This window comes from Lotus japonicus, chromosome 3, assembly GCF_012489685.1.
Source record: "Lotus japonicus ecotype B-129 chromosome 3, LjGifu_v1.2".
In the NCBI taxonomy this organism is placed as follows: Eukaryota; Viridiplantae; Streptophyta; class Magnoliopsida; order Fabales; family Fabaceae; genus Lotus; species Lotus japonicus.
This window is the reverse complement of record NC_080043.1, coordinates 1,725,557-1,753,132: the sequence shown is the minus strand read 5'-3', so window position 1 is coordinate 1,753,132 and position 27,576 is coordinate 1,725,557. Positions and strand designations below refer to the sequence as shown.

General features: G+C 33.8%; 3 protein-coding genes across 8 annotated transcripts; 2 read left to right on the top strand and 1 right to left on the bottom strand.

Annotated features, from left to right (window-relative positions):
- Positions 1 to 11,726: 11,726 nt before the first annotated feature.
- Positions 11,727 to 15,747, bottom strand: LOC130749025 (ras-related protein RHN1-like). 5 transcript variants are annotated; one of them, XM_057602297.1, is made up of 8 exons: positions 15,611 to 15,747; positions 15,287 to 15,353; positions 14,099 to 14,176; positions 13,822 to 14,019; positions 13,105 to 13,153; positions 12,655 to 12,728; positions 12,122 to 12,215; positions 11,727 to 11,965 (listed from the first exon to the last, which is right to left on the bottom strand). In XM_057602297.1, exons 3-8 carry the CDS (start codon positions 14,159 to 14,161, stop codon positions 11,865 to 11,867), a joined length of 579 nt encoding a protein of 192 aa, XP_057458280.1. In that variant the 5' UTR covers positions 14,162 to 14,176; positions 15,287 to 15,353; positions 15,611 to 15,747; the 3' UTR covers positions 11,727 to 11,864. The 5 variants fall into 5 exon arrangements, with proteins under 5 accessions (XP_057458280.1, XP_057458281.1, XP_057458277.1 ...); XM_057602298.1 differs by having other exon boundaries at positions 13,822 to 13,989; XM_057602294.1 differs by lacking the exons at positions 15,287 to 15,353; positions 15,611 to 15,747 and adding an exon at positions 14,649 to 14,888.
- LOC130749026 (uncharacterized) lies at positions 15,446 to 17,188 on the top strand. Of its 2 annotated transcripts, XM_057602299.1 has the most exons (3): positions 15,453 to 16,108; positions 16,789 to 16,860; positions 16,956 to 17,188. In XM_057602299.1, the coding sequence occupies exons 1-3, from the start codon at positions 15,584 to 15,586 to the stop codon at positions 16,956 to 16,958; spliced, it is 600 nt and encodes a 199-aa protein (XP_057458282.1). In that variant the 5' UTR covers positions 15,453 to 15,583; the 3' UTR covers positions 16,959 to 17,188. The 2 variants fall into 2 exon arrangements, with proteins under 2 accessions (XP_057458283.1, XP_057458282.1); XM_057602300.1 differs by lacking the exon at positions 16,789 to 16,860 and having other exon boundaries at positions 15,446 to 16,108.
- Positions 17,189 to 24,803: 7,615 nt separating this feature from the next.
- Positions 24,804 to 26,128, top strand: LOC130749304 (transcription repressor OFP14). Its single transcript, XM_057602640.1, has one exon. The coding sequence runs from the start codon at positions 25,067 to 25,069 to the stop codon at positions 25,997 to 25,999; it is 933 nt and encodes a 310-aa protein (XP_057458623.1). The 5' UTR covers positions 24,804 to 25,066; the 3' UTR covers positions 26,000 to 26,128.
- The last annotated feature ends 1,448 nt before the right edge of the window (positions 26,129 to 27,576 follow it).

The window sequence follows — 27,576 nt, the reverse complement described above, 5'->3', positions numbered from 1 at the left end:
ATCAATTCTCGATTATATAGCCATTTTAAAATTTTCAATTCTCATCTAGGGGACAAATATAATAAATGTTGGTTTTAGTCCCTTAACTTTTTTTCCCATTCACCAAAAAAAAGTCACTTAAAAAAATACTTCTTAGTTTTTAATCTCTGAAAATATATATTATCTTTTGTAGTGCCTACCATTAAGTTTTACTTATAGTACACTTAGGGTTGTCCACCGGTCAAATTCAGTCGGCTAAAATAATCGATTTTCTCAGATAAAAAACAATAAACCACCAGGCCCGTCACTGACGAGTAATGATTCAGATCCATTAATATTGAGGAAAAAGAAGAAGAGATGAAATTGAGAAAGGAAATCCAAGGCTTACTGTGTTTGAGGCATTACTGTGTCTCTGTTATTCCTGAGCCTATTCTTTTGCTTGAACAAACGTATCCTGAAATAGAAATTAAAATCATAATCGTTAGATATAATTCTAAGATTCATGTGCATGAAAGAAATGAAAATTCATGGGAGAATATAGGAAATTCCTAATAGGTTAGTGATGTATTATTCAGTATCCTTTAATTTATATTATTGCTTTCTTTCTTGAGATTGAGAGTGAGGTTACTGACCCAATTCAAGAAAGAGCATATTTTAAAGAGATTTCATAGTCTATTATCACATTTATTATTATTATTATTTTATATCGGAGAAGATAAATTATACTTTATAGGGCTTGATCCCTAGACTAAATTATACTTTATAGTCTAAATTATTATTATTATTTTAATTCAAGAATGGCATTACTGTATCTTGTTAGTTAATTGATCTTCAATATTGATCTCCTTATATGTGTCAATTTCATGCTTATTATCAATTTTTCATATATAATCAGATCTGACAATAAAAAACAAGGTAGGACATACCTACTAGCTCGTTTTGCAGTCGGGAGGTGGAAACTTCATACCATTTACTCTTCAATTGTAGATTTGCTCATGGAGCTTAGGCAGCTTGTTTTAATTGGCTTGGCTCTCCCAAATAATCCTAGAGTAAATTTTCTACAACACTCCTCACTTGGCAAGAACTCTAACCAGAAGAAGGCCCTGATGACAGTATGGATGGCACTAACAAGGAACCTCTGGATTCAGTGTAACAATACTATATTTAGAGGCGGAGTTAACCAAGCTTAAGTCCTGGGATAGGTTAAGGGAAAAACGGAAGGACTTTCATTATTCCTTTTTTGAATGGTCATCAAATCATCTTCTCTGCATCCTACACTCCCAAGGTCGTGACCACCAAAAGAAGAGAGTAATTGAATTTTGGTACTGGAAACATCTGTATGATACAATTTGCTGTCAAAGGTAGTTGATAGTGTTGTATGTTCATTGCACTTGAGTGTTGCTTCGTGTGGTAGAGTTGAGTTTGTGTGAAGATTAGCAAACTAAATTAAAAGGGGGAATACATCTGGTGGCGGAATTTAGTTTATATCTTACCGTTGTTCTACTTTTCTGTTTTCTATCATTTTTCTAGTTTTTTGGTCTTGTACATCATCTAGACAATGTTATTTGTTGTATTCGGGTTCTAACACCACTTGTGATAGTTTTGAATGCACTTTTTTTCTTATAAAAAAAATTTTCCATAGATAAAACTTTTGAGATAACCTGGTCAAGCAGAAGTTTGACGAGCAATAACACCCTAACCAATAGCAAAAACACCTAAAAAGAAGAAAAAAAAAATCATATGAAGTTAGAGCTATAAACCAAAATTTAACTCCCAAAGTCCATTGGGTCATACGCTTTTACAAATCATAGGCGGGAAATTCAAGATTATACGAAGTGGAAAATTAAGTATCATGTTTTGGATTAAGTTTCAATTAATTGTGGATAATATATTGTGTAAAACTTGTTTACAAAGCATCCATGGGAAGAGTATCGTCTGAAGCAGAAATCACCTAACAAAGGATAAAAAATGTTAATAAGTAACAAGCATATTTAAAAAAAATTACAAATGCGTTTAGGGCATGAAAGAAGATTAAGCCCTATGTCATACCTCAAAAGATTCCTTAGAAGAGTTGTTCTGCCAAAAAACAAGATCCGACACTAATAGTAAGTCTCAGGCTACAATGAAGAAATCAAATGAATACAATTCATATAATCCAAAAAGAAAATGAAATATAACTAGCGTCAAAGTCTTACCATCACTCCAGAGTTGAAAAAAAACATGAAAAGTACGGAAGAACTACATTTTTTAGAAGTCAAAACTTTAATGAATTGAAGTGCAGGTACTTTAACCCAATTACAAGGCAAAGGTCAACAAAAGACAATCTAAGAAAGTAGCAATTGTACAACATGAAACATAACCAAATAGGCAAAAGGTTCTTTAACACAACCATCAGAAACTCTTTCAGTTCCAAACAACTATATTAACATATTAAAATTAAAATAAGCCTCATGAGGTGTTGACCAATAACATTTCGTGTTCTAGAATTGATTACCAATACCTAGAAGATGGGTCCAAGCCAACAAGATATATCCTGTATGGAAGTGATGGAGGTCCTATATCTAGAACAACAAAGACATCAATCAGAATTAGATTGCAACATACTAGATATGATCTGTAAAGGTATACATCGTGTACCAGGCAGACCCAGAATAGTTCATAACAAACACCCCTTGCCGTAAATCCCGAGAAAATGCTTCATTTTATATATAAGAACTACATAATGACACTATAGAAGATCAAGAATACTTTCAAACGGATCAACAACTAACAAGTGAAATCAGAAAGAAAAAAAAAGGCACTAGATGCTAAAATCAGCAACAAAACAGAAATGTGGGTGATTTGAATATTCTTGTATACCTCTTCAATAACATTAAAGCCAAATTTTGCAAGCCACATTGGCTTGGCGGTCTCAAGAAGGTAATACAAATTGTTTGACCTTCAACTTGATGAGAAGGTCATTGATCTTACTGTATAGAATCTTAAGATAACCCTAAAACAAAAAATTAAATTAGTCATATGCATGAAATCTCACAATATTAATTAATTTAAAATAAATATGAGTAAATCAATCACCTTGCCTCGATGGTTGAAAGAGGTGGCAATCAGAGGTATCTCAGTTATATATCTTCCTAAAATCATGACAGAATCTGAAGCAACCAACACGTTGCTGCAACAAACACATGATAATCAAATTAAAAAACTCAAAATAAGAACATACAATTTATTAAAACACAACCCAAACCGCACCCTATAGTGAGGGTTTTCGTATGGAATCCAGAAAAGTCAATCTCATTTATGACTCTGCAATCATGCATCATGGCAGGAATAAAGTCTTTCCCTGTAGTGGGCCCAATCATAAGATTGAAGTTATCCTACAAAATAAATTAGGTAAACACATTATTTCCTCAAACTACTCTCTATTTTCTATCTCTCTCACGTTATTCTTAAAACCCTAACAACTTGGTATCAAGAAAATTATAAGGCCAAATGAGTCAATTGAAACAAAGAAAAAAAGAAAGGAAGCTTAGCATCTCCTATGTATAGCTTAACATCAAAATTATAACAAAAAAACATCAATATAAATATACTTACGTGGAAGATAACAATTGATTGGTTAAGCTAGATTAAGACGTTTGCGCGTAGCTCATTGGAGACTCATAAATGAGAATTGACACATCCTGTTCGCCATAGGAAACTGACTGAAGTAGTCCATCATGGACTTCTCTACAATCTATTGAACAAAACCAGGGGTCTATGAGCACCCGAGGTATCTCATCTATATCCCTTCCTAAAATCCTAACAAAATCGCAAGCAATCAGCACATTGCTGCAACAAACGCACGATAATCAAATTAAAAAACCCAAAATAAGAACAAACAATTTGCTAGAACACAACCCAAACCACATCCTATAGTAGTATTCCTGTATGAAATCCAAAAAAGTTAATCTCATTTATAACTCTGCAACTATGAACCATGGTAGGAATGAAATCTTTCATTGTAGTGGGCTCAATCACAGGACTGAAGCTATCCTACTAAATAAATAATTTCCTCTAACTACTCTCTATTTTCTATCTCTCTCACGTTCTTCTCTAAAAACCCTAACAACTTGGTATCGTCTATGTATAGGGTCAAAGGAAAGGAGTCAATTGAAATAAAGAAAAAGAAAGGAAGGTCAGCACCACCTATATAGCTTAACATCAAAATTATAACAAAAAAACATAAATATAAATATACTTACGTGGAAGATAGCAATTACTTGATTAAGCATCAGCTATGTGTGTTAGTACCTCACTGGAGGCTCAATAATCTCTCATTTCCATCTCCAGTAAGAATAGGCACATCATATTCGCCAGAGGAAACTAACTGAACAAGTCAATCATGGACATCTCTACAATCTACTGAACAAACCGGGGGTCTACGAGCAAGGGAGGTATGTATCTCAGCTATATCCATTGCAGCACACATATAGAGAGCTTGCAGAGGATGGGACTGTGGAGTTAGTACACTGTGACACACAAGACCAATTGGCTGATGTGGTGACTAAAGCACTTAAATTGAATACGTTTGTCAAGCTTCGAAGGCTACTATGAGTTTGTTCTGAAATAGATATATACCTTATAGCATTCAGTTTATGGGAGGAGCATGCTGTTGATTTAATAAATCCTGAACAAAAACCAATTTTGGTATATGGAGATCGTGGAAGAATTCAGTTTAAAGGACCTACTCACGTAAAAAACAATCATCATTCAAACTAAGAAAAGGTAAAGATTTTTAAGGATTTAACAATCGTCATAACAACTACAGCAACACAGTAAACGAAAGGAGCCACGAGTTCATAAGGAAAATAAGGAACACAACAACAGAGTCTTGATAAAGTAAATAAAGAAAACAGCAACACTAAACGAAAGGAGCCACAATCAATCACTCCTTCTCACTGCCCTCATCACTGCCATCGCATGCCCCAACATGATCAAATAGAAAAAGAATTATGTAGTTATTAGCAGTGATGGATCCAGAAATAATTTAATGTGGGAGCATTATACACATTTGAAAACTTGCACAACTTTTTCATTCTTAACTCTATCAAAGATCTGTGGCATAATTTCTTTTTCCACCAAGTGATATTTTGGTAAACAATTTCTCTTTTGAAAAACAATTTTTATTTCATCACACAAGAACAAGAGCATGTTTCCATAAATTGAACCCGTGACCATTAGTTCAAGTCCAGAAAATAGCTTTTTGTGTGAAAAATATAGTAAGACTTTGTACAATATCAAATAGTTGGATGTCTTTTGAACCTGACACATGAGAAAGTTTTATGCACCTTGTTACCTTTATTTTATTATGAATCAGTTTAATTAGAAAGTTACATGTTTGTGTGGTGTCTTTTTATTTTTAAGGTGCACAAGAAATCAAGAATGGAAAACAAGTAATAAATAGTGACACAGTATGGTTGTTGGTTTACAGACCAATCGAAAAATACAAACTAACTAATATATAGAATGAGCATAGAATTGTTAAAGTGAGTATGTTTTTTTAGTAATCTATTTATTTATATTATTTATCACTTTGCGCGATTTTGTTCGCACTTAGGTGTGTTGATAAGGAAGCCTTGGTTTTTAATCTACGAACCTTTAAAAAAAGAGTTATGACTCATTTTACACTCTCATTATCATTTACCTAATCACTTTCTATCTATCTCTATATTCTCTTTTAATTGTATCACTTAATCACTCATCACATTTCTTACTTTCTCACTATTTTCTTTCTATCTCCTTCTCTCCACTCCACCACCACTTATTTGGTGTAAATGAAACTAAACTCTTAATAAAAATAAGCAAATAAATAAAATACTACCAAATATGCTTCAATCTGAGTCTACAATAACAGTTCAATTAGATTATAAAACAAAAATAGCAAATGACAAGGGGGCACTAGCAATTTCAGTGGGGGCATACAATGTTATAATACTACCTACGTCAAATGACTTTTGTGAAGCAATGCTAATACTTATTGATGAGACTACTCTGTCATGGTAGCTTCGGAAGGATGATGCAACTCTGGAGGATGAAATAATGGCAGAAACATTCTACGATCAGAAACAGTTGGCGTTCCACTCTATGGAAGAACAAGCGAGGTTTATAAAAAATATCCTCATGAGAGTGTTGCTGGTACTACCTGAAGAGAATCCCAAATCCAGCCACAACACCTTAGTGTCAATCTTTAACGAGATCGGTATCAAGAAGAACATGGGTATGGAAAAAGCGGACGAGGAGGATTTCAAACTACTTGGAGCGTTCCGAGTGATAACTTACGCGGGTACCTGCAAGTCGCCCCGCAAGTGTGGGAGGAAATTTTAGTTCTAGATGATTTGGAAAAAGAAATCATCAGCAAGTTGCTTATGGTTATGAGCAAATGCATTGAACTCGTATTTGATCATCAGGTGGTGCATAAGCAATTTGAATTTGACTTGTGGTTCAGATTTTATTCTGACGTTGATGGTTAAGTCAGTAGGTTTAATCATACTTGGCTGAAAAAACAAAGTAAAACCATGAAGCTTCTTCATGACGATGTGTTACCCAAGAGCGCCAGATTTTGTCCGACGCACCCGTCCTCCGAGAGCGACTTGGGTAACACATCGTCATGAAGAAGCTTCATGGCTTTACTTTGTTTTTTCAGCCAAGTATGATCAAACCTACTGGCATAACCATCAGCGTCAGGATAAAATCTAAACCACAAGTCATATTCAAATTGCTTATGCACCACGTCAGGATCAAATACGAGTTCAGTGCATTTGCTTACAACCATAAGCAACTTGCTGTGGGCGACTTGCAGGTACCCGTAACTTATCACCTCGGAACACTCCAACGAGTTTGAAATCCTCCTCGTCCGCTTTTTCCATACCCATGTTCTTTCTTGATACCAATCTCGTTAACACTAAGGTGTTGTGGCTAGATTCTCTTCAAGTAGTACTAGCAACACTCTCTAACCTAGCTTGTTCTTCCATAGAGTGGAACACCAACGGCTTCTGATCGTAGAATGTTTCTGCCATTATTTCATCCTCCAGAGTTGCATCATCCTTCCGAAATAATATAGATAGATATCACTAAAGAAAAACAGGGACAAAACAGGGGAGCAGGGAAAGAGCACAAGAGCCAAAAACAAATACAAGAAAACAAGTTACCTCAGCAGCCTGTGCAGGGGAGGTCGGCGACGGAGCCGGCGCCAGTGGAGTTCAGAAGAAAGTCTCCCATGAACTTGTTGGAGTTGAATCTATGTTTCCCCTTTGCAAGAGCCCAATCTCTCTCAACCCCGCTCCCAAAGACCATTTGGGAGTTGTCCTTGTCATCGTTGGTTGACATCCACTTCAAGGACGTGAAAGCATCGTGTTTGGCAAGGTGTTTTGCAGCGACGGCGACACGGCCGGAGGAGAGGGTAAGGCGGTGGAAGATGAAAGCCATGAGAGAGGAGGAGTATAATGTTTTGAACTTAACCAGATTTTGCAAGCCAAATTTGTTTGACCTTCAACTTGATGAGAAGGTCATTGATCTTACGGTGTAGAATCTTAAGATAACCCTAAAACAAAAAATTAAATTAGTCATATGCATGAAATCTCACAATATTAATTAATTTAAAATAAATATGAGTAAATCAATCACCTTGCCTCGATGGTTGAAAGAGGTGGCAATCAGAGGTATCTCAGTTATATATCTTCCTAAAATCATGACAGAAGCTGAAGCAACCAACACGTTGCTGCAACAAACACATGATAATCAAATTAAAAAACTCAAAATAAGAACATACAATTTATTAAAACACAACACAAACCGCACCCTATAGTGAGGGTTTTCGTATGGAATCCAGAAAAGTCAATTTCATTTATGACTCCGCAGTCATGCATCATGGCAGGAATAAAGTCTTTCCCTGTAGTGGGCCCAATCATAAGATTGAAGTTATCCTACAAAATAAATTAATAAACACATTATTTCCTCAAACTACTCTCTATTTTCTATCTCTCTCACGTTATTCTTAAAACCCTAACAACTTGGTATCAAGAAAATTATAAGGCCAAATGAGTCAATTGAAACAAAGAAAAAAGAAAGGAAGCTTAGCATCTCCTATGTATAGCTTAACATCAAAATTATAACAAAAAAAACATCAATATAAATATACTTACGTGGAAGATAACAATTGATTGGTTAAGCTAGATTAAGACGTTTGCGCATAGCTCATTGGAGACTCATAAATGAGAATCGACACATCATGTTCGCCATAGGAAACTGACTGAACTAGTCCATCATGGACTTCTCTACAATCTATTGAACAAAACCAGGGGTCTATGAGCACCCGAGGTATCTCAGCTATATCCCTTCCTAAAATCCTAACAAAATCGCAAGCAACCAGCACATTGCTGCAACAAACACACGATAATCAAATTACAAAACCCAAAATAAGAACAAACAATTTGCTAGAACACAACCCAAACCACATCCTATAGTAGTGTTCCTGTATGAAATCCAGAAAAGTTAATCTCATGACTCTGCAACTATGTACCATGGTAGGAATGAAATCTTTCATTGTAGTGGGCTCAATCACAGGACTGAAGCTATCCTACTAAATAAATAATTTCCTCTAACTACTCTCTATTTTCTATCTCTCTCACGTTCTTCTCTAAAAACCCTAACAACTTGGTATCGTCTATGTATAGGGTCAAAGGAAAGGAGTCAATTGAAATAAAGAAAAAGAAAGGAAGGTCAGGACCACCTATATAGCTTAACATCAAAATTATAACAAAAAAAACATAAATATAAATATACTTACGTGGAAGATAGCAATTACTTGGTTAAGCATCAGCTATGTGTGTTAGTACCTCACTGGAGACTCAATAATCTCTCATTTCCATCTCGAGTAAGAACATGCACATCATATTCGCCAGAGGAAACTGACTGAACAAGTCAATCATGGACATCTCTACAATCTACTGAACAAACCGGGGGTCTACGAGCACGGGAGGTATGTATCTCAGCTATATCCCTTCCTAAAATTCTAACAGAAGCGCAACCATCACATTGATGCAACAAACGCACGACAATCAAATTAAAAAACCCAAAATAAGAACAAACAATTTGCTAAAACAAAGCCCAAACCACTCCCTATAGTGAGGCTTCCTGTATGAAGTCCAGAAAATTCAGTCCCATTTATGACTCTGCAGCCATGCACCATGGCAGGAATGAATTTTTCCTTGTAGTGGGCTCAATCATAGGACTGAAGCTATCCTACTAAATAAATAATTTCCTGGAACTACTCTTTCTATTTTCTTTCTATCTCACGTTCTTCTCTAAAAACCCTAACAACTTGGTATCTCATATGTATAGGGCCAGAGGAGTCAATTGAAATAAAGAAAAAGAAAGGAAGGTCAACATCACATATGTATAGCTTAACATCAAAATTATAACAAAAAAACATCACTATAAATATACTTATGTGGAAGATAACAATTGCTTGGTTAAGCACGCTCAAGGTATGTGCGCTAGTACCTCACTGGAGACTCAATAATCTCCATTTTCCATCCCGGTAAGAACGGGCATATTCTATTCGCCGGAGTAAACTGGCTTAACGAGCACCTGAAATATATCTCAGGCCTCCTTTGTAGAAGGTTCTTGTGCAATCTTCTCAAAGTATGTGTCATCCACACACTGGTGCAAGAGGAACATTGCCTTACAATTTTTTTTCTTTGATTCCTTGTGGGTTGCTCGATGTGCATTTGTAGCATTTTGAGGTGGAAGCCAAACAACACCTTCATCTGAATGCTCCAGCTAGGCTTGTTCATTTAGAACCGGTAAGTTGAACTGAATTGTAAACCGAACCGAACTGAACTGAACTGTTGTTTTACTAAACCACTTGCCAATTAGTGAACTATACCACTTTCTTTAAATCCAGTTTAGAACCGAACCGAACTGGTGTCTTAATTCAGTTAAATGTTTCGAACCAGTTCAAGTCTTGATGGTGACCAAATTCGATGTTAGTTTATTTGACAAAAAATTATTAATCGCAGTTGCATTGCATGCCTTAAATAAAAAACAATATTTATGATAAAAAAAAGAACATGAATATCATAAAGAAACAAGAATATAAGTTATTTTTCATATACGAACAACTTAAAAAACATGATGTTATCAGTAAAAAAATATGAGGATAGCAATCCACAGTATACTAATGAATCTTCATTAATACATTAATCCACATCCACAGTATAATCATAACATGTTAATACACTAATTAGTAATTTTGATTTTTGCTTTAACCTATTAAAATATAAACCGATATTTAACAAAATCTTTATATATCCAAATAATCTTTATATTAAAATATTTTCAAAATTTTATGTAACTACTAAACTTATCATTTTCATTTTGCCTACTTCCTTCCTCGAAGAAGTACTTTACATGTTGTTTGGTTAAAGAAAAATGAAGGGGAGAAGAGGGGTTAAAATTCCATCATAACTCAATTTTATATTCCCTCCAAAAGTGGGGGACTGGGGGGAATTAAAGAGAGAATGAAATACTTGACAAAAATATACTTATACATTATTGGAAATTTTGTTCAGCCCAAACCTATCCCCATGCCTCTTGGTGCACCATAACCATGTTCATATTGTGGTTAACTTTTTTTTTTTGATAGGTCATATTGTGGTTAACTAGCGAACAAAAAAATATATATTGTGGTGAACTAAAAAGTCTTTGGTGGTGTCCAAATTCCAATACATATTGAGCATCACGAGCATGACTTTGTTTGTCCAGTGAAAAAACTAGGGGAGGTAAGTCCCTCCTATTGTGCACCATGCACAAGTGTTCACGAAGCAATTTGGGTCACACATATCTAATTTATAACAAGTAGGTAGTAAGTTATAGAAACAAAATTGAACAAACCCATTTCAATCTTTATTCTCTAAAATAGCAACTGTATCAATTTTCTCTTTAACGAGTGTTACAAAAATAGCAATTGTAGCGGCTATGACCTGACCACTAATCATACTACTTCAGCGGATGGTTCAAGTTTTAAATTTTGCGAGGTACAAAATGAGAGAAAAGTGTGAAGTGTTTTAGAGAAATTAGAGCTATATGGGTATATTTAAAGGGTGAATTACAAAAGTATCTCTGATTTAGCAGAGCTTTGATACTTATAGTTATAGGAGTCCTAAGAAGAGAGTTAATTGATATGTTATAACAGATAATAGAATCTCTTTTTCCTATTATAGCGGGTCATTATCCATTGCAATTAAGACCTATACATTGTTGCTTATACTACTCACAGAACGGTGACTCACCTTTCCTACTTGGAATATTTTATCTGATTTGACGTTGTGAAACCCACCCATTAACACAATTGCTATCACGTGAGAAGCACATGGATCTCGGTGGAACTTTAAATTAGATTTTGTGAACGTAATTGGCTTCAACTCAAATTAGATTACGGAATACATAGATGTCAAATAAGACTTAAAAAGGCCATATAAGACAAATCACCATTCTGGGTGTCATAAGCAAAAGTTAATTGCAAGGACTGAAAACAAAAAAAATATTTTTTCAGGGACTAAACAATATTTGTTATATTTCCAGTGACTAAACACATTTAAGCCTAAGTTTTATTACTAAAATTTGTATTGAAATCTAATCTGTGACCTTTTTATTACGTGTAAACTTCTCTACAAAGAAAGGAAGGAAAACCACTTATATACCCAAAGAAAAGAAAAAGAACATGACTCCAGATCAGAGGTAAACTACAAGAGGTAGTGAAGTAATTCAATAATCAATATTACAAGAAGGAAGCCAAGAATACCACGGTACCATTCTTTATTCAGTGACTTGATTACATGGGAATATCATGTTGAGCAACAAAAAAAATTTCTCCCTCTATCTTGGTTATCATTGTTCAAACTTATTCCAGAGGGCTTTAGTGGAAGAGCTCTTGCTAATCTCTTTGCTGCATTAATCAGATAGAAACAACCCCTTAATTTGATGGAGATGAAAGATGCATGAATAAGTTTATAGTAAAATACTGAATTCTGGTCTTTGAATTTTCAATGCATTTTTACTCCATGCCAAATTGACTATTGGAGAACTATAATTGAACATGTACCTATTTCATAGAAAAGCTCATTGATGTTCTCTGCAGTCTTAGCAGATGTTTCCATGTAAAACATTCCATTCTCTTGTGCAAATTTCTCTCCTTCCTGTATTAGTTTAATTTACCCAAACAAGTTAAATGCAAAAGGAGAAGGAAAGAGGGATCTGTTGCAATTATGTAACATAGCACTGTCCACATATCTTGTTTTCAAATGGAGAAGCATTTATCCAAGTTACTAATCTTGATGTGTTTTCAACTGGAGAAAAGGTAAAGAAAGAGAAAAAACTTAACTAAGAATTAACTAAGATAAAAGCTTATAGCGTGTTTCGTCATGTGGCAGAAAACCCTATAATTACTTTTATGGAGAAGTTTGAAAGTGTAGCTTCTGGAGTTACGACGGTTTGGATTGTGTGCCACCACCAATCCAAACATGCAAGTAAATATTGGGAATAAATCAATGCACTTATCACTTATATAATCAAGATTTTTCTATTCCAAGGAAAAGACAGAAACAGAAAAGGGTGTGAAGATGATCTGAATGCTACCTCAGTTTCAACCTCTCTCTTTGGCTCCAAGTCAGATTTGTTTGCTGCCAGTGCCATCACCAGCTTTTGATTTCCTACAAGAGGTGGTATGGTTATATTATAGTGAGAAGAAAGAGAGATACAAGCATGTTATTACGGTCCAAGGAGACTTAAATAAGTGAATGACTTGTGCGTTTGTGATTTTGGAATTGGACAGTGGAATTCTACTGGTAGAAGCTGGATTGCAGCAAATAAGAAAAAAGAGCTAAAGCAATAAGTACTCATGGATGAAAATAATCGTGACAAATAAAAGATATGGGTTAACTCAATCAACTCATACAAACTCTAAATTGGATTCTCAAAACCCCAATTAATTTGATGATGAATATTACAATCTAGTAATCACATGACGAGGAACCCAAGGCTTCTGCTAATAACAAAATTGTTAATTTCCTGTGTTTGAGGCATTACCGTGTCTTTGTAATTCCTGGACCCATTTTTTGGCTTGAACAAACGTATCCTGAAACACCAATTAAAATCATAATAGTTAGATAATTTTAAGATTCATGCACATGTGCATGAAAGAAATGAAAATTCATGAGAGTAGGAAATTCTTAAGTATAGGTTAGTGATGTATTATTCAGTGTCCACTCTATTATTGCTTTCTTTCTTGAGAGTGAGGTTACAGACACAATTCAAGAGCTAAGAGAACATAATACAACACAACTACATTCTTTTTTTGACAACATTATGCCCTGAAGACAGGTTTCCATTAAGTTAACCTACCTACTTAAATTGCCATTCATATAAGGCTTTTTAAGAAAGAGGGAGTTAGGAAGGAATCTATTTTAGTTATATGTTACATTTGCTTATAAATTGTTCTATCACTTTCCTAATGTACAATGTGTGATGAACCAACTATCCTTAAAACTTAAGTTGTTGTGTAAAGACACAAAAATGATTGTATTTTATATTTCTAACATGCCAGCATAAGCCCATCAGGCTTGAAGTGTAGACAATGCACAAACTCATCTATCTTGTGTTGAAACTCAACTTTATTTATCAGAACAATTTGGGCAACAAGAATCAAACTCTAGACCACTTTGTCATAGAGACTCTGAGACCATGTCATGAACCAGCTATATTAATTTGGCAAATGGTTTCAAATTTAACAAACTGAATACTTACTATGCTTGAGATGTCATACACAACAATTGCAGCTGCTGCACCACGGTAGTACATAGGAGCCAGACTATGATATCGTTCCTGTCCTGCTGTGTCCCATATGTCAAACTTCACAGTTGCTTCAGATAATGATAATATTTGAGTGAAAAAAGCAGCTCCCACAGTTGGTTCCTGTATTTTGATTAATATCAATTGAGGTTCCTAAACTGCAGTGAGTACAGTGCTAATGGGATACTGGTATGCAACAAGTTTTATTCACTGAAATCAAATGAGATTATACCTGGTTTGGATAGAATTGTCCTTTAACAAATCTTAATGCTAAACTGGTCTTCCCAGTTCCCATGTCTCCAAGAAGTACCTACAAGAGCAAGCATATTTTATGTAAATCTGCAAGTAACTGTTTCTAAGAAACATAATTTTAGATGAAACATAACAAAAGGGTGATTTGAAAGAGTAAAAGTTGTTGCTAAGGTGATTCTTTGTAACTAACTAACTAACTAATAATCAGATCCAAATTTCTATGAATGATGCATGTAAAGAGATTTCATTGACGATTATCAAAATGAATATTTAGTCAAATGATAATAAAAGAAAAATCTTATTTAGTTAGTTAATCCTGCAATATTGATATTCTTATATGTCTAATGTCTCTATTTCATACTTGTAGCTTTTAACAGGAAGTGATCCCTCAGCTTTTCACCATAGAACCAAACATTCTATATAAGACAACCATTTCGAGATTACGAAAAAGGTATGTTTGGAAAGGTGAAGATGAAGTGCAGATGGAATAAAATGTATCTGAAAATAAAAATAAGGTAAGACATACCCACCAGCTTGGCTTGAATGATCTTATTCCCAGGCTTTGCCATACCACAAGGCACAAGATTGAAAGAAAGAAAAGTTGTAGAAGTTGCAAAGAGAAAGGGATTAATTTTATGTTGAAAGTAACACAGACTTCTATACCAAAGGAACAACTATACTACTAGCTAATTTTTTCATTGAGACTGGTAGTTTTGTTTGACTTTGACTGTTAGTTGGATGTAATTTCAAATATCAAAGCCCTGACTCTTTAATATTCATCTTTCATGGTGTTCTTATCTGCTATATTTATGGAGGCCTAAAAACTGCAAACATGCTGCTGCATGTCTCAACCTAAAGTGGTAAACACTTAAAAAACCACATGGATACCATGTTTCCTTTTCAAAATGCAGCTTGATTGACAGCAACCTCACTAGAGGCTCTAGACATAATTATCCTTGCAAATTGCAATGATTGTAAAATCTATTTCAATTTATAATATATTAAAACAAGAAGCTATCACTTCATCTCCATTTTCACCAAATACATCAATTATAATGTGAGCTGTTATTATTAAAACTTTTCACATCTACAAAAGACCACTAAGCGCGTAGATCAACTGGCATGAGATCATTCTAGCACTCAAGCAGACGCGCTTGAGTTCAAGTACCTGTGAATACTAGCAAAAGCTTTGCCGCCCATAATGGTCCGTCCTACCCCGGCTCGAACAGGAACACCTGTAGTTTAACCACACAAAAATTACTTTTTACAGAAGTTACCTCATTTCTCAAACTTGCACTTGAAGCACAAGCAAGGTTGAAACACAGTTACACCAAAAACAAAAAAAAGGAAACACCGCCACAATTTCCATCATACCAAAACAAAAACAATAATACTCATCTTCTTCAATCAATGAACTTCAATCACATTGCAATACACACTGTGAAGAAGAAGAAGAACAAAAACCATGTCAATCTCAAAATTGAAAGCTTACACCAATCTCCTCTGCCGACGCAACCACCAAAACAGCGTCGTTTTCACCACGCGCCGCCGTCAGGTGACATGCACGGCGGGGATCCTCCTCTTTCTGACGACGGCGTACATTTTCTGGCCGACGGATCCCGATCTGAAGATCGTGCGGCTGAAGCTGAAGCGGATCAAGGTGCATCGGTTTCCGCGCGTGACGGTGGACATCTCCATGATCCTCACGCTGATGGTGAGCAACGCCGGCGTGTACTCCATGGATTTCGGCGCGGTGGACGTGGTGGTTGCGTATAGGGGGAAGGCGCTGGGGCACGTGACGTCGGAGCACGGGCACGTGAGTGCGAGAGGATCGTCCCACGTGGACGCTGACGTGGAATTTGAGGGGATTGGTGTGGTCCCTGATATGGTGATGTTGCTGGAGGACGTGGCTAAGGGTATGGTGCCCTTTGATACTGTTAGTGAGGTTAGGGGCCAAATGGGGCTTCTCTTCCTTCACTTCCCAATGCAGGTAATTTATGGCTATCAATTACATTGATTAGTATATTTTATTGAAAGAAATGAAATTTTCATTGATTAATATATTTTTTGGAAAAAAAATAATATGAAAATCGGACCGGTCAGTCTAACCTATTGAGTTGGTCATCAAATAAGCAATTGGTAGTCCATTTACATAAAAATCTCTATAGATCTCGAAACTTGTAATCAACTGATCGTATCATGTTAAAATCAAAGAAAAATTAACAAAATCGGTGATATTGAATTTAGCTGAAACAATTTTTTTGGATTATAAGAGGAAGATGAGCTAAAACAATTTGAAACGATAATTTAGCTCATAAGAGAGGCTTTATGTGCAATTTCTATTTCTAGTCGTTTGTTTTTGTCTTAATAAAGGTATCTCACAGTTAATAACCTTGAAATTAATTTTTCATATCACGGTTAACGTATTAAGCGATGACGGTCGGGAGTTAAAGTTTTTCTTTCTTTTGTTTTTCTACTTTATTTATTTAATATTTGGTTCAATTTTCTTCCTATTGAACTATGAGTGGTGTTGGTCATTGAACTGAAATGGCCCAGAAGAGAAATAGGGAAACTAATTCCTTAATTTGTAGAACTTCCACATGAACAATTTATTCTGTTGATGCTGCATGCATGCTCCATCTTGTAATAATATGATAATACCCCCAACAGGCAAAACAATCATGTGAAATTTTGGTCAGTACATTAAACCATACAATTATTCGCCAACATTGTCTTCGCGAGGTAAGCTTTCACTTTGTTTAATTACAATTTGATGGTAAATATGTCAATAATTGTACTTAATTATATTACTAAATATGTTTGTGATTTTACTTCAGTGATGAACTCGAGAGCTAGCCAAAAACCGCACAAGGTCTGCGAAGTTAAATGTCAATTATCCCTCTCTCCATGTGTATGTTTTTGTTACATAGGAAAAGCTCTCTCCATGTGTATAATTATTTAAGTTATTTATAATGATAATTATTTGTAAATTGTAAACTATGAGGTGGCTGAACGTGAAGATATTAGAATTATCTAAAATAAATTAGGTTACAAGAATTGTTACAATAAATTGTTATTTTTTTAGAGTAACTCAAATTAGGTTACAATAAATTGTTATTTTTTACTTTTTAACAAAAACATACAACATGATGATTAGGAAGTGGTTAATTTGAGTGTGATCTATATTTGGACCATGATATCATTAAAATTGATTAGTGTGGTGGGTCTTAAATACTTATAAGTCCATTATCGAAAGACACTAGGGTAGAATTGCTTTGATTAGGTCACTAAGCATTCGCTGATCCCTGCTATGAGAACCAGGTCAACTTCATAGTTCATACCCTTTAATTTCTTTTCAAGAGACTGCTCAAGAAACACCAATCTAAAGGTACATGGTATATAAGCCTTTGACATCTGTGATGACATGAATTTATGGGCCTAAATATGCAAATGTTGGCCCAAATATTAAATTCAACAATCCTAATCTACAATGTAAACTTGGGTTTAGATATGAGGAGTTGTCAAGTAAATTCGAGTGACTTTCCACGTTACGAACTAATTATGTTAAAAATTTAAGTAAGTGCTTAGATTTTTGCTACTTCATTTAAAAAGAACTTTTTTTAAAATTAATTGTTAAATGAATCTCAATATTTGGAGACAAAGTGCTCGCAATACACTTCTGAATTGACAAATCAATATCAATATATATTAGAAAAGAAGAACTTCCATCAGTCCAATTTGATGAGGTGTCACTCCCAGATTAATTCTCAGGCCAATTTGATGAGGTGTCACTCCCAGATTAATTCTCTTCTCTTATGTTGACATGTGTCACACTTAATTACTAAATAAAATTTTAACATATTTTATATCAAAATCAAATTATTCTTAACCTATTTTGATTTAAATTTGAGAAAAGTTTTCATAAAATTTTAAAGATTTGCCCTAATTGTCTAAGATTTACCCTAGATAAAGTAAAAAAATTAAAAAAATACCATAAAATTAATTAATAAAAACTATCAAAATCAACCAAATCACAATAAAAACTCATAAAATTCTGAATTAAATAAAAATCCGAAAATTCAATAAAAATACCGTAAAATTTAATTAATACTCTAAAAATAAACTTTTTCTTCACCTAAAATTTATTTTCATAACAAATCTTGAAACCGATTTTTAAAGGTAATTTTTTTTTTTTGAGACCAAAGAAGGATTTATTCAAATTCAATAGAAAAGTACAAACCCACAAAGGGAGGAAAGAAAGAACCACAAAACCAACCCAAAAGAGCAAAGAAAACCTAAAAGAGAGAAAAAGACAAGATCAAGCGAAACACTAGCCCCAAAACCAAAACAAAACCCAAGAGCCCGCACCAAACACCTACAAGCCAACATGCCAATTCTCTCTAAGCTCCTCCGCCAAACCACGAATAGCCTCCTCATCGCTTCCCGGAAACACCAAACCCACAGATTTTCCCAACAACCAGGCCTTCGTAGCACGAGTGAAATAGCCGCCACAGGAGGGAGCAGGAGCGGCGACGGGAGGAGGGAGGTCCGAACTTTCCAAGCTCTCTGATTTCTTAGGACGCCCTCGAGGCCTGCGAGGAGGTCCCTCAAAAACACTCTTCACCGCATGATTTTTCCTAGGACGACCACGACGTCGCGGTTTCGGCGGAGAGAATTCTAGCACTGGATCAACCTCCTCCACAAAGGAGCCCTCTTCAGCCAGAGAAGAAGAATCCTCTACTGCAACCTCGTCCTAAAAGATTTGCCCTAATTATCTAAGATTTACCTAGATTAAATAAAAAACTAAAATTCAATAAAAATATCATAAAAATTAATTAATAAAAACTACCAAATCACAACAAAAACTCATAAAATCCTTAATTAAATAAAAAATTCGAAAATTCAATAAAAATAACATAAAATTTAATTAATGCTCTAAAAATAATTAATAAAAACTATCAAAATATACCAAATCACAATAAAAACTCATAAAATTCTGAATTAAATAAAAATACCAAAAAATTTAATTCATACTCTAAAAACAAAAATTTTCTTCACCTAAATTTATTTTCATAACAAATCTTGAAACAGATTTTTTAAGGTAATTTTAAATCTGAGAAACTTTTTCATAAAATATTAAAATTTTAAAAGATTTGCCCTAATTATCTAAGATTGCGCCTTCCTCCAACGAAGATTTTTGTGCATATTGTGATTAAGTTTCTTTGATTTCAAAAATTGATTCAGTTTTTTTCCTTTAAAACTTCCTTAGGGTCTGAAACGTAGCCAATATTCCTGATCCGGTTCCAGGTTTGATTATTACGAAGAAGCAAGGTTGATGATTATTTTTTTTATGATGCACAGGTCACTCAAATTGATGAAAGCTTTTGAAGAGATCATATTTAATCTTCATGAGCATGTCTAGCCCATTCTTAAGGTTGGTTCATCTTTCCCTGAAACTCATCAACTTTACATATAATCAATCATGTTTTAGTACGCCAATTGGGTGACATATCTTACTTTTCTCTATATATTTCCTTAAGTTCAATTTAAATTCATTTTTAGTATAAGTTCATTGGTGAAGTAACCACAATTACTTTTGGTATTACATAACTTATGAATTAACCTGTCTTGATACTTGATAGTTGATCCTATGGATAGAATTATTTTCGATGGGGAATTATGAGTTTGGATGGGAGAATTATTTTGTTCTTTTCTCACATATATTGATAATTTTTTGGGGTGTTCACATGAGGGGCATTAAATCATTTTTTTGTTTCACTTGACTGAAATGTGCCTTTGATTTTTGTAACTTATGATGTGAATCTGATTCACTCGATTTGATTAGTAGCACAATTGTACTCCAGTGCTGATTATCACACATTAGAGCAAATATCAGAAGTGTTTTATGCTGATAGGCCCCGTCAAAATTTGGTGTCAAATGCATGTGCTAAGTAAAAACTTGAGCATTTTCTTATTTTTGCGTTTCATGTTGGGTTCATATCAGAAATCTCTGGATTAGAGTCTCTTCCGAGTTTCGAGAGACACTTCTTCGAACAGTGTGAGAAGGAATGCTTGAGAAACTGCTCTCATACAACCCATGAAGTTGCTGATGTGAGGAGTGGTGGAAACTACGTAGATTAGACATAGTTCATGAATTGGAGATTGGGGTTTTTGTCGAAGGGTGAATTTTTCTTAATTTAAGGGTTTTTGTGAATTGATTATTCGAATCTTTAGTGTTATGTTTTTCAATTTCTATATTAGTTAGTTTGCTTTGAGTTTTTTGTTATTGTAATCTACTGTGATAAGTGCGCCCAGGCCTGAATTTTCTATTTGTTTATTTGTTGTACTTTAAAGAGTTTGATACAAGGATTTGAGTATGTGGGTGGTGGCAGTGGCCATGAACCACCTGACTGGAGTACGTTTTTTTGGTATGTCTCTTTTACTTTAAAACAATGGGCCAATTTATCTGTGGTTTTGTAATGTGTGATTTTTCTTACGAAGAAGTATTGCATCTTTGAACAAGTTGTAGAAAGTGAGGACGTATGCAATATGTGGTTCTCCCTCTGTATTTCTCTTTTGATGACTCGCTGTGATTTGCAGAAGTTCTTTAGATATGCAATTCTTCACTTTTCTAATTGTATGAGAAAATATATTTTGTTGGAATTTTTTTGTTTTTCTGAGTGGGTTTGCTCGGTTTTTTTTTTTCTACAAGAAAAGATAGGATGAAACCATATGGACTTGATTCACATTTTATTTGAGGAAAGCATATTGGACACTAAATTTGATTTTAGTTTTTGTTTAGTCCAACTACTCTGGCTTTGCAGACTTGAAGAAATATTCTTAGTTTATTTGGGAGATGATTCCAATGCTGATTTTGTTGCAGGAACTCTATCAGCTGGTCTAGATGTGGTAGAAACTCGAATGCAATAGTTGTTTCTTTCTGTAGATTTGGTGGGATCTGCTTTGTTCAAGTTTGTTTTACTTCTACGGATATCTAAAATCTCCTCATATTTTCTATCTTTTAGAACTTGCCCATCTTAAAAGCAAACACTAAGAGTATTTATTTCTTTGAAGAAGGTCAAAGGACAAAGTAGAAGAAGCATAAGAGAAAACTTGCATTAACCAAAAGAGAAGCACACCATTCCTCAATGCTAACGAGGAGTTGGCCATGTTGCATTCTATATTACATCTGGCGGTAAAGAAGCATGTTGAGGTGAAAGAGAGCAAGTGAAGCTATGATTGAGATGAGACAAGAAATGAGAAGGTTGTGGGGAAATATCTCTTTTATTAATATAAGTGGAAGTGAAATTTAGCATCTCGGATGATAGGATTTGGTCAATTTTGATTTGTCATTGTCTGTAGATTTTGTAAATGTACAAACATGGACTTGGCTGAGATTTGTGGAGAATTATGATTCACTGGATTTTTGAGGCATTCTTTGTAATGAAAATATGTTGAATTATAGGCGTAGGAAAATTTATTGATTTAGGTTGTTTAATTATTTTGGGGAAATAAAGCAGTTATTATTTGACGGATACGAAGAATATTACAATATTTGATTTGATTGGTTTCCAAATGTTTAAGAAAATGAAAGGTTTTAATAATTCCAGAAATAAGAAATTATTATAGAAAAATAAATGGGAGAAAGGGGAATTTGAAAGAAGGGATTACGGGAGAAGGGGGGAGAATGACAATTAATGGGGAAATAGGAAAAGGTATAGGGAAACCGAAAATTTAAAATGTCAGATGAGAGAAAAGAGAGAGTAACGAAATTGAGGGAGAAAAATAGACAATTAAAGGAAAATTAATAGGGAAATAGAAGATCACATATTGGGAACAAGTTAAAAAAAACATAGATAAGTTAGAATTTAAAAAATAATAACGAAAAACGAACTCACATAATCACATTCATGATTAATTGATGTATCAAATACAATAGACATACTCCCCGTGCAACGCGCGGGTAAAAAAACACTAGTTGTGATGATTTAATCTATGTGAATTAAAAGTTGTTGGTAATCGTATTCCTCTCCTTGTTAAATATGAAATTATGATGAAATTACTTTTAAACCTTGCTAACCGAAATCCCAAAGATACACACCAATAATTAGGTAAATAGACAATGAATATATTATATTTCTCAATTATTAGTGATAGCTTCAAACATATCTTAGACCAAGCTGTACAGCACAATCTTGAATGTGTACAGTGTACCTGTCAAGGTTAGGGGTACTTCAAATTAGAAACAGAACTTTCCAAGGATTCTCCCTTAATTAATTGTGCGGAAGAATCCAATTAATCATGCTTCTAAAGAGATCGAAATCAATGTTTTGTTTTGTAGTATGTTTTGCTATATATGTTTCTAATTGTGCACAATCAAATTACAACCACATAAAATTAGGAAACAATTGAATTGCTGCTTAAATTGCTGGTTCAGGGGCACATCCACTATCTATATATGGTAGTTGACACTTAGCAGCTCCACCAGAATTCACATAATTCCTTACCTTGTGGAAATAGGACCAAACTCGAGACATTTGAACCATACACTCGTCCCAGAAAATTCATTTTTAAATTGTTGATAACCTTAATTATTGCTGTGAAACCTAACCTTGTATACCATAGGAGTAAAAATGCCAAATTTCATATTAGTAAATGCTTTTTTTGTTAGATTGGAATAATTTAAATATTAGCTTAAATATGTTTTTTGTCCATATATTTGAACTAACATTTGATTTTAGTCCTTCTCATATGTTTGTTAGATTGAGAAACAAGGTGGGTACAACGAAACGAGATATGAGAGCTAAACCATTGATGAGGTTGAGAATGTGCTATGGAGTTTATGAAATGGTAGATAGGTGTAGTCACTTTTGACGTGCGCTATATTACCATAGACCATTGTTGATTTTTACATTATATATAAATATTATATATGATAATTAATGTTTAATGATGTATAGGATTATTTTAATATAATTTAAATATTTTTCTTCAACTTAATTTTAATAATAAAGTCAAGGAAATTTTATACTTAATAATTAAAAAATTATTTACATAATAGATTTAGTATTTAATTAAAATTTAGAAATGATTAATGAGATTAATATGGTTATTTAATAATCTTAATATTATTATAATTTATTTTAATATTTAAAATTAAGTAGTTAATATTTTAATAATTTTAAATTACACTGAATAAATTCAATATTTTTAGAATAGATCATTTTTTTTGAAAGTGAAGAATAGATCATATTTAATTCTGACATTCATGTTTTATGAAGTCAATTTTACTAATATATATACATAAACTAATATAATAGTATATAATATAATATAATATGATATAATATAATATAATATAATATAATATATAAGAGGATCATAAATAAATTTTATAGAATTTATCATATTATGTATTTTAAATATTAAATATTATATCCTTTTAAATAATTATAGATATTTAGTAAGAGATGGAAAAATATTCTTTTAACTGATTGCATAAAACAAACTGAAAGAAAACCCATTTAATGTAAAGAATGAAGTAAAAGGAGAGGTTAATCACACTATGTGATCCATAAATGAGTTTCAAGCGTTGACTCTTACCATGTCACTGTCTACGTTTTTTTTTTTGATAGGCATGTCACTGTCTACGTGACTGCATCTGCAACATGTTTACAAACCTTTTTATTTTACTTCTTTCAATTTCCATTTCATATTTACTTGTCAATTTCTTGACTCGATTATTATTTTTATATTTCTCTCTATAGAATTATTTAAGTGTATGTTTAAATTATTTTTATATTATTAAATACTATTATCAGGTTTTCAGTTGACCAAAATGATTAATTATTAACGGAGAAACAATTTTGACTAGTAACATTCACATTTCATGAGAAAATTAAGGAAAGTCACATGAATGTTATTAAAATCACAGTACTAAATTCACCATTATTGCTCACTCGTAAGTTTTTTCCTACCTTTCTTTGTTTCTTTTCCTTTTTCTTTTAGAGTTGACTCTTTAGCCATAAATTTTTAATTAAGGCAAGTGCGTTTAAAACGGCTTGCAAAACACATTTGCAAGTTTTTTTTTTAACAATAATGATAGTCATATACCGTTTTAACAATAAAATTTTAACAGAATAAAAAAATATATATATATGGAAATAGAAATGTAGTAAACCTTCTTCTGTGTAAATATCATTCTCCTAATATTTACCCGTTTTATCGAGGTAATTTTATGTGATATTCATGTATCTTAATGTATTAACACATGAATAAAGATTTAGATGTCGCACTAAAATCATATCTTACATAAACTACTGTGTCTCTTTCAAACCTCAAATAAAACGAACATTTAGAATGTTGGATTTAACGTGTATTAGAGCAGTAATATCTTTTACCACACATTATTTGCTCTTTTGGTTTAGTGTTAACATCAACCTAAATAAAAAACCATACATCCAATCACATCAAAAGAGAAACAAGATTTAGCTATGTTGACTCAAATGTGAGTTGGTATTGAGTTCAACTTTAAACCAAACAGACACTGAATTGTTTTGATTTTTGAGAATTCAATGAAAATCCAAACACATTATTATTGTACAATCTTATTTACCCACCCACAAAGTCTATAAATGTGTAAAAAGATTGTGTGGCATGAGTCAAGAACTTATCTTCCATTGAATCAAGTTATATAATTTTCAATGAGATTTGGCAAGAAGCATGATTCTCAACCATGCCGTGCATTTCACCGAATTCTCCCCTAACCAATTACATTTAAAATAAGACCACAAACCTCGATTTGTCAAACCCTTCCTCAGTTCTTCTCCCTCTAGTGCTCATTCCCCTGTTTCCCCTGTCCTGTTCTTTATAAAAACCACACTCTTCCCCTCAACATTGTCAATTTTCAAAACCCCCATTTGCAAATTCATTGAGACACAAAACAACCATGCCAAAGAAGATTCAAAAAACCCTCCAAGATTACCTCATCAAGATCAAAAACCCACACTCTCAAATCCAATCCTTATCCTCCCCGAAGAAATGGGCTCTCTCTGGCTGCAAGCATCCTAAGACACCATCATTTGCCATCTACGGCGTCCAAAGCAATAATCACAATCACAATCAGAAAGATGATGCAGCCACCCTAGCAGACGTTGATCGCTTCCTCTTTGAGAATTTCAGGTCTCTGTACCTCACAGATGATGATGAAACAGAGCAAAACAGAGCAAAAACAGAGCAAAACAGAGTAAAAACAGAGGAAAACAGAGCAAAACAGAACAAAAGTGAAGATGAAGAAGAAGCTCCAACATTAGCCTCGTTCTTGTTTGAGTCACCGAGATTCATTGACCCGCCACCGGATCTTTGCGGGTCGGCACGATTCTTCGTTAAGCCAGGGAATTCAGGGTCGCTGGTGGAGGATGCTCTGTCTCTGACAACAACAAGCGATGAAGCAGGGTCAGGTTCACTCACCACTGTGAACGATTCTTCATCATCTTCGAACTCACCCCATGATTCAAAGGGCACTGCTTCTCTTCCTGATAACTGTGTGGCCTTATTGACATACTCTCGGAGTCCTTACGAAGAGTTCCGGCGTTCCATGGAGGAGATGGTGGAAGCGAGGAGCAGAGACAACCGTGAAGGGGTGGCGGTGGTTGACTGGGATTTCATGCAGGAGCTGTTGTTCTGCTACCTGAACCTGAATGAGAAGAAGACACACAAGTTCATTCTCAGCGCTTTCGTTGATCTCGTCGCCGACATGCGGCGGAGTTCGGAGACTGCAGCGGCGGCTCCGGCGAAGCCACGCAGCGTTCGAACTGTTAGGATTGGTGGGGAGGGGAGGAAGAAGGCCAATGGGGTAATGTTGGGTTTTGGTTCCTCCTAATTTTTATTTTTATTTTTTTGCTTTTCATGAAAAATTTAAAAATATGAAAAGTTTTGTTTTGGACATGATCATGTAACAAGGATTTTCTTTTTCATTTTTAACTGAATAATAGTTTTGATGTTTGAGAGATATTAGTTTGTTCAAGTGTGTGGTGTTAGAAAGGCTTATAATCACTCTTACAAAGAAGTGGCTTCTAAATCTTCTCTAAGTGATCAATGTTTGCATAATTGATTTATGATGTAATTGATTCTATTAAAATTGTGCATAATAAACATAAGTTAAAATAATATGATTTATGTTTGAATATTTTTATAAAAATAATGAATTTTGTAGAGTAATGTATAAGAATTGAGTACGTTTAACGCATAAACTATTATTTGTTGTGACAAGTAGAATTGATTTTGTTTTATTGATGCATCCAAACATCATTACAAATGGTTAGAATTATGTTAATCCTAAAAGAATCAAACTGAACATTTTTTTCATCATAATAAGCATGTTATGTTAGACATTTTAAGAGTGAAAACACAAGTTATTTGCTGAAAATGACAACTACAATTTTTGGGACAGATATTCAGATAGTAACATCCCTCAAATAAAACAAATTGAACATTATTTTCATATTGTATTGCCTATTTTAGATTAAATTGACCGACTCCTAACTTTTTAGATTAAAGTGACTATCAAGTTTTTAGTTTGTCTTCTTCTAAACATAATAGCCATTAGATAACTGAGCTCTCAACATGTAAAGATCCAATTATTGTTGTGCATCTGAAGCAAGAAAAGCTCCTTGACCTTGTTCCAAAACCATGTCAATTTTTTTTCATGGCACAGCGACAAGGTTCGAGGAAAACCGTGAGTTAAATTCAAGCTTTGAACCATTTTTATTTTCCTCAGGCATCACATGCAGTAAGTTGTAATATTAATATATGATTTGGAGTGTTCGTGAAGAAAAATGAGCACTTTGTTTAAGATTTAAGCTTTTGTAGTTTTGTGTATTTCGGTGAGATATCGCTGCTATTGATGGTGAAATTGTCCATCTCATGTTCCCCGGTATTACACTAGAAGTCTTAATTGCTTGTATAAGGAAGCTAACTATGTTCTAGATCGTATACATTATCTTAATAAACATACATTAATGTATATAATTTAGTTAGCTGCAATAATTGGTATAAGAATTATAAGTAAAGTATGTACATGACATGAATGCGCGCCATGAACATATACTGTGCATAAGTGTAGAGCAATATTATCCATACTATTGTTTTACAGGAAAAATGTTTGAAAAATCTTTGATGAACACTCGTTGATTGTAGACACCAAGAGTGAGATAAAAAGAAAAAAAGATAAATGATAAATGTGATATATGACGTGATGTTATAAAAAAAAATGTATAGGTGTTTCGGTGAGTCAGTATTATGTAGTGAAATAGAATGGGTCATAACCTATTTGCCACAAAGCTCATAATTCTTTTTAAAAGGTAAATACAACACAGCCAACTGTTATGGATAATCAACTTTTAGAACTGCCTTCATTAGATACCAAACTGATTCTATATAACTAAAAAAAATGTCTGA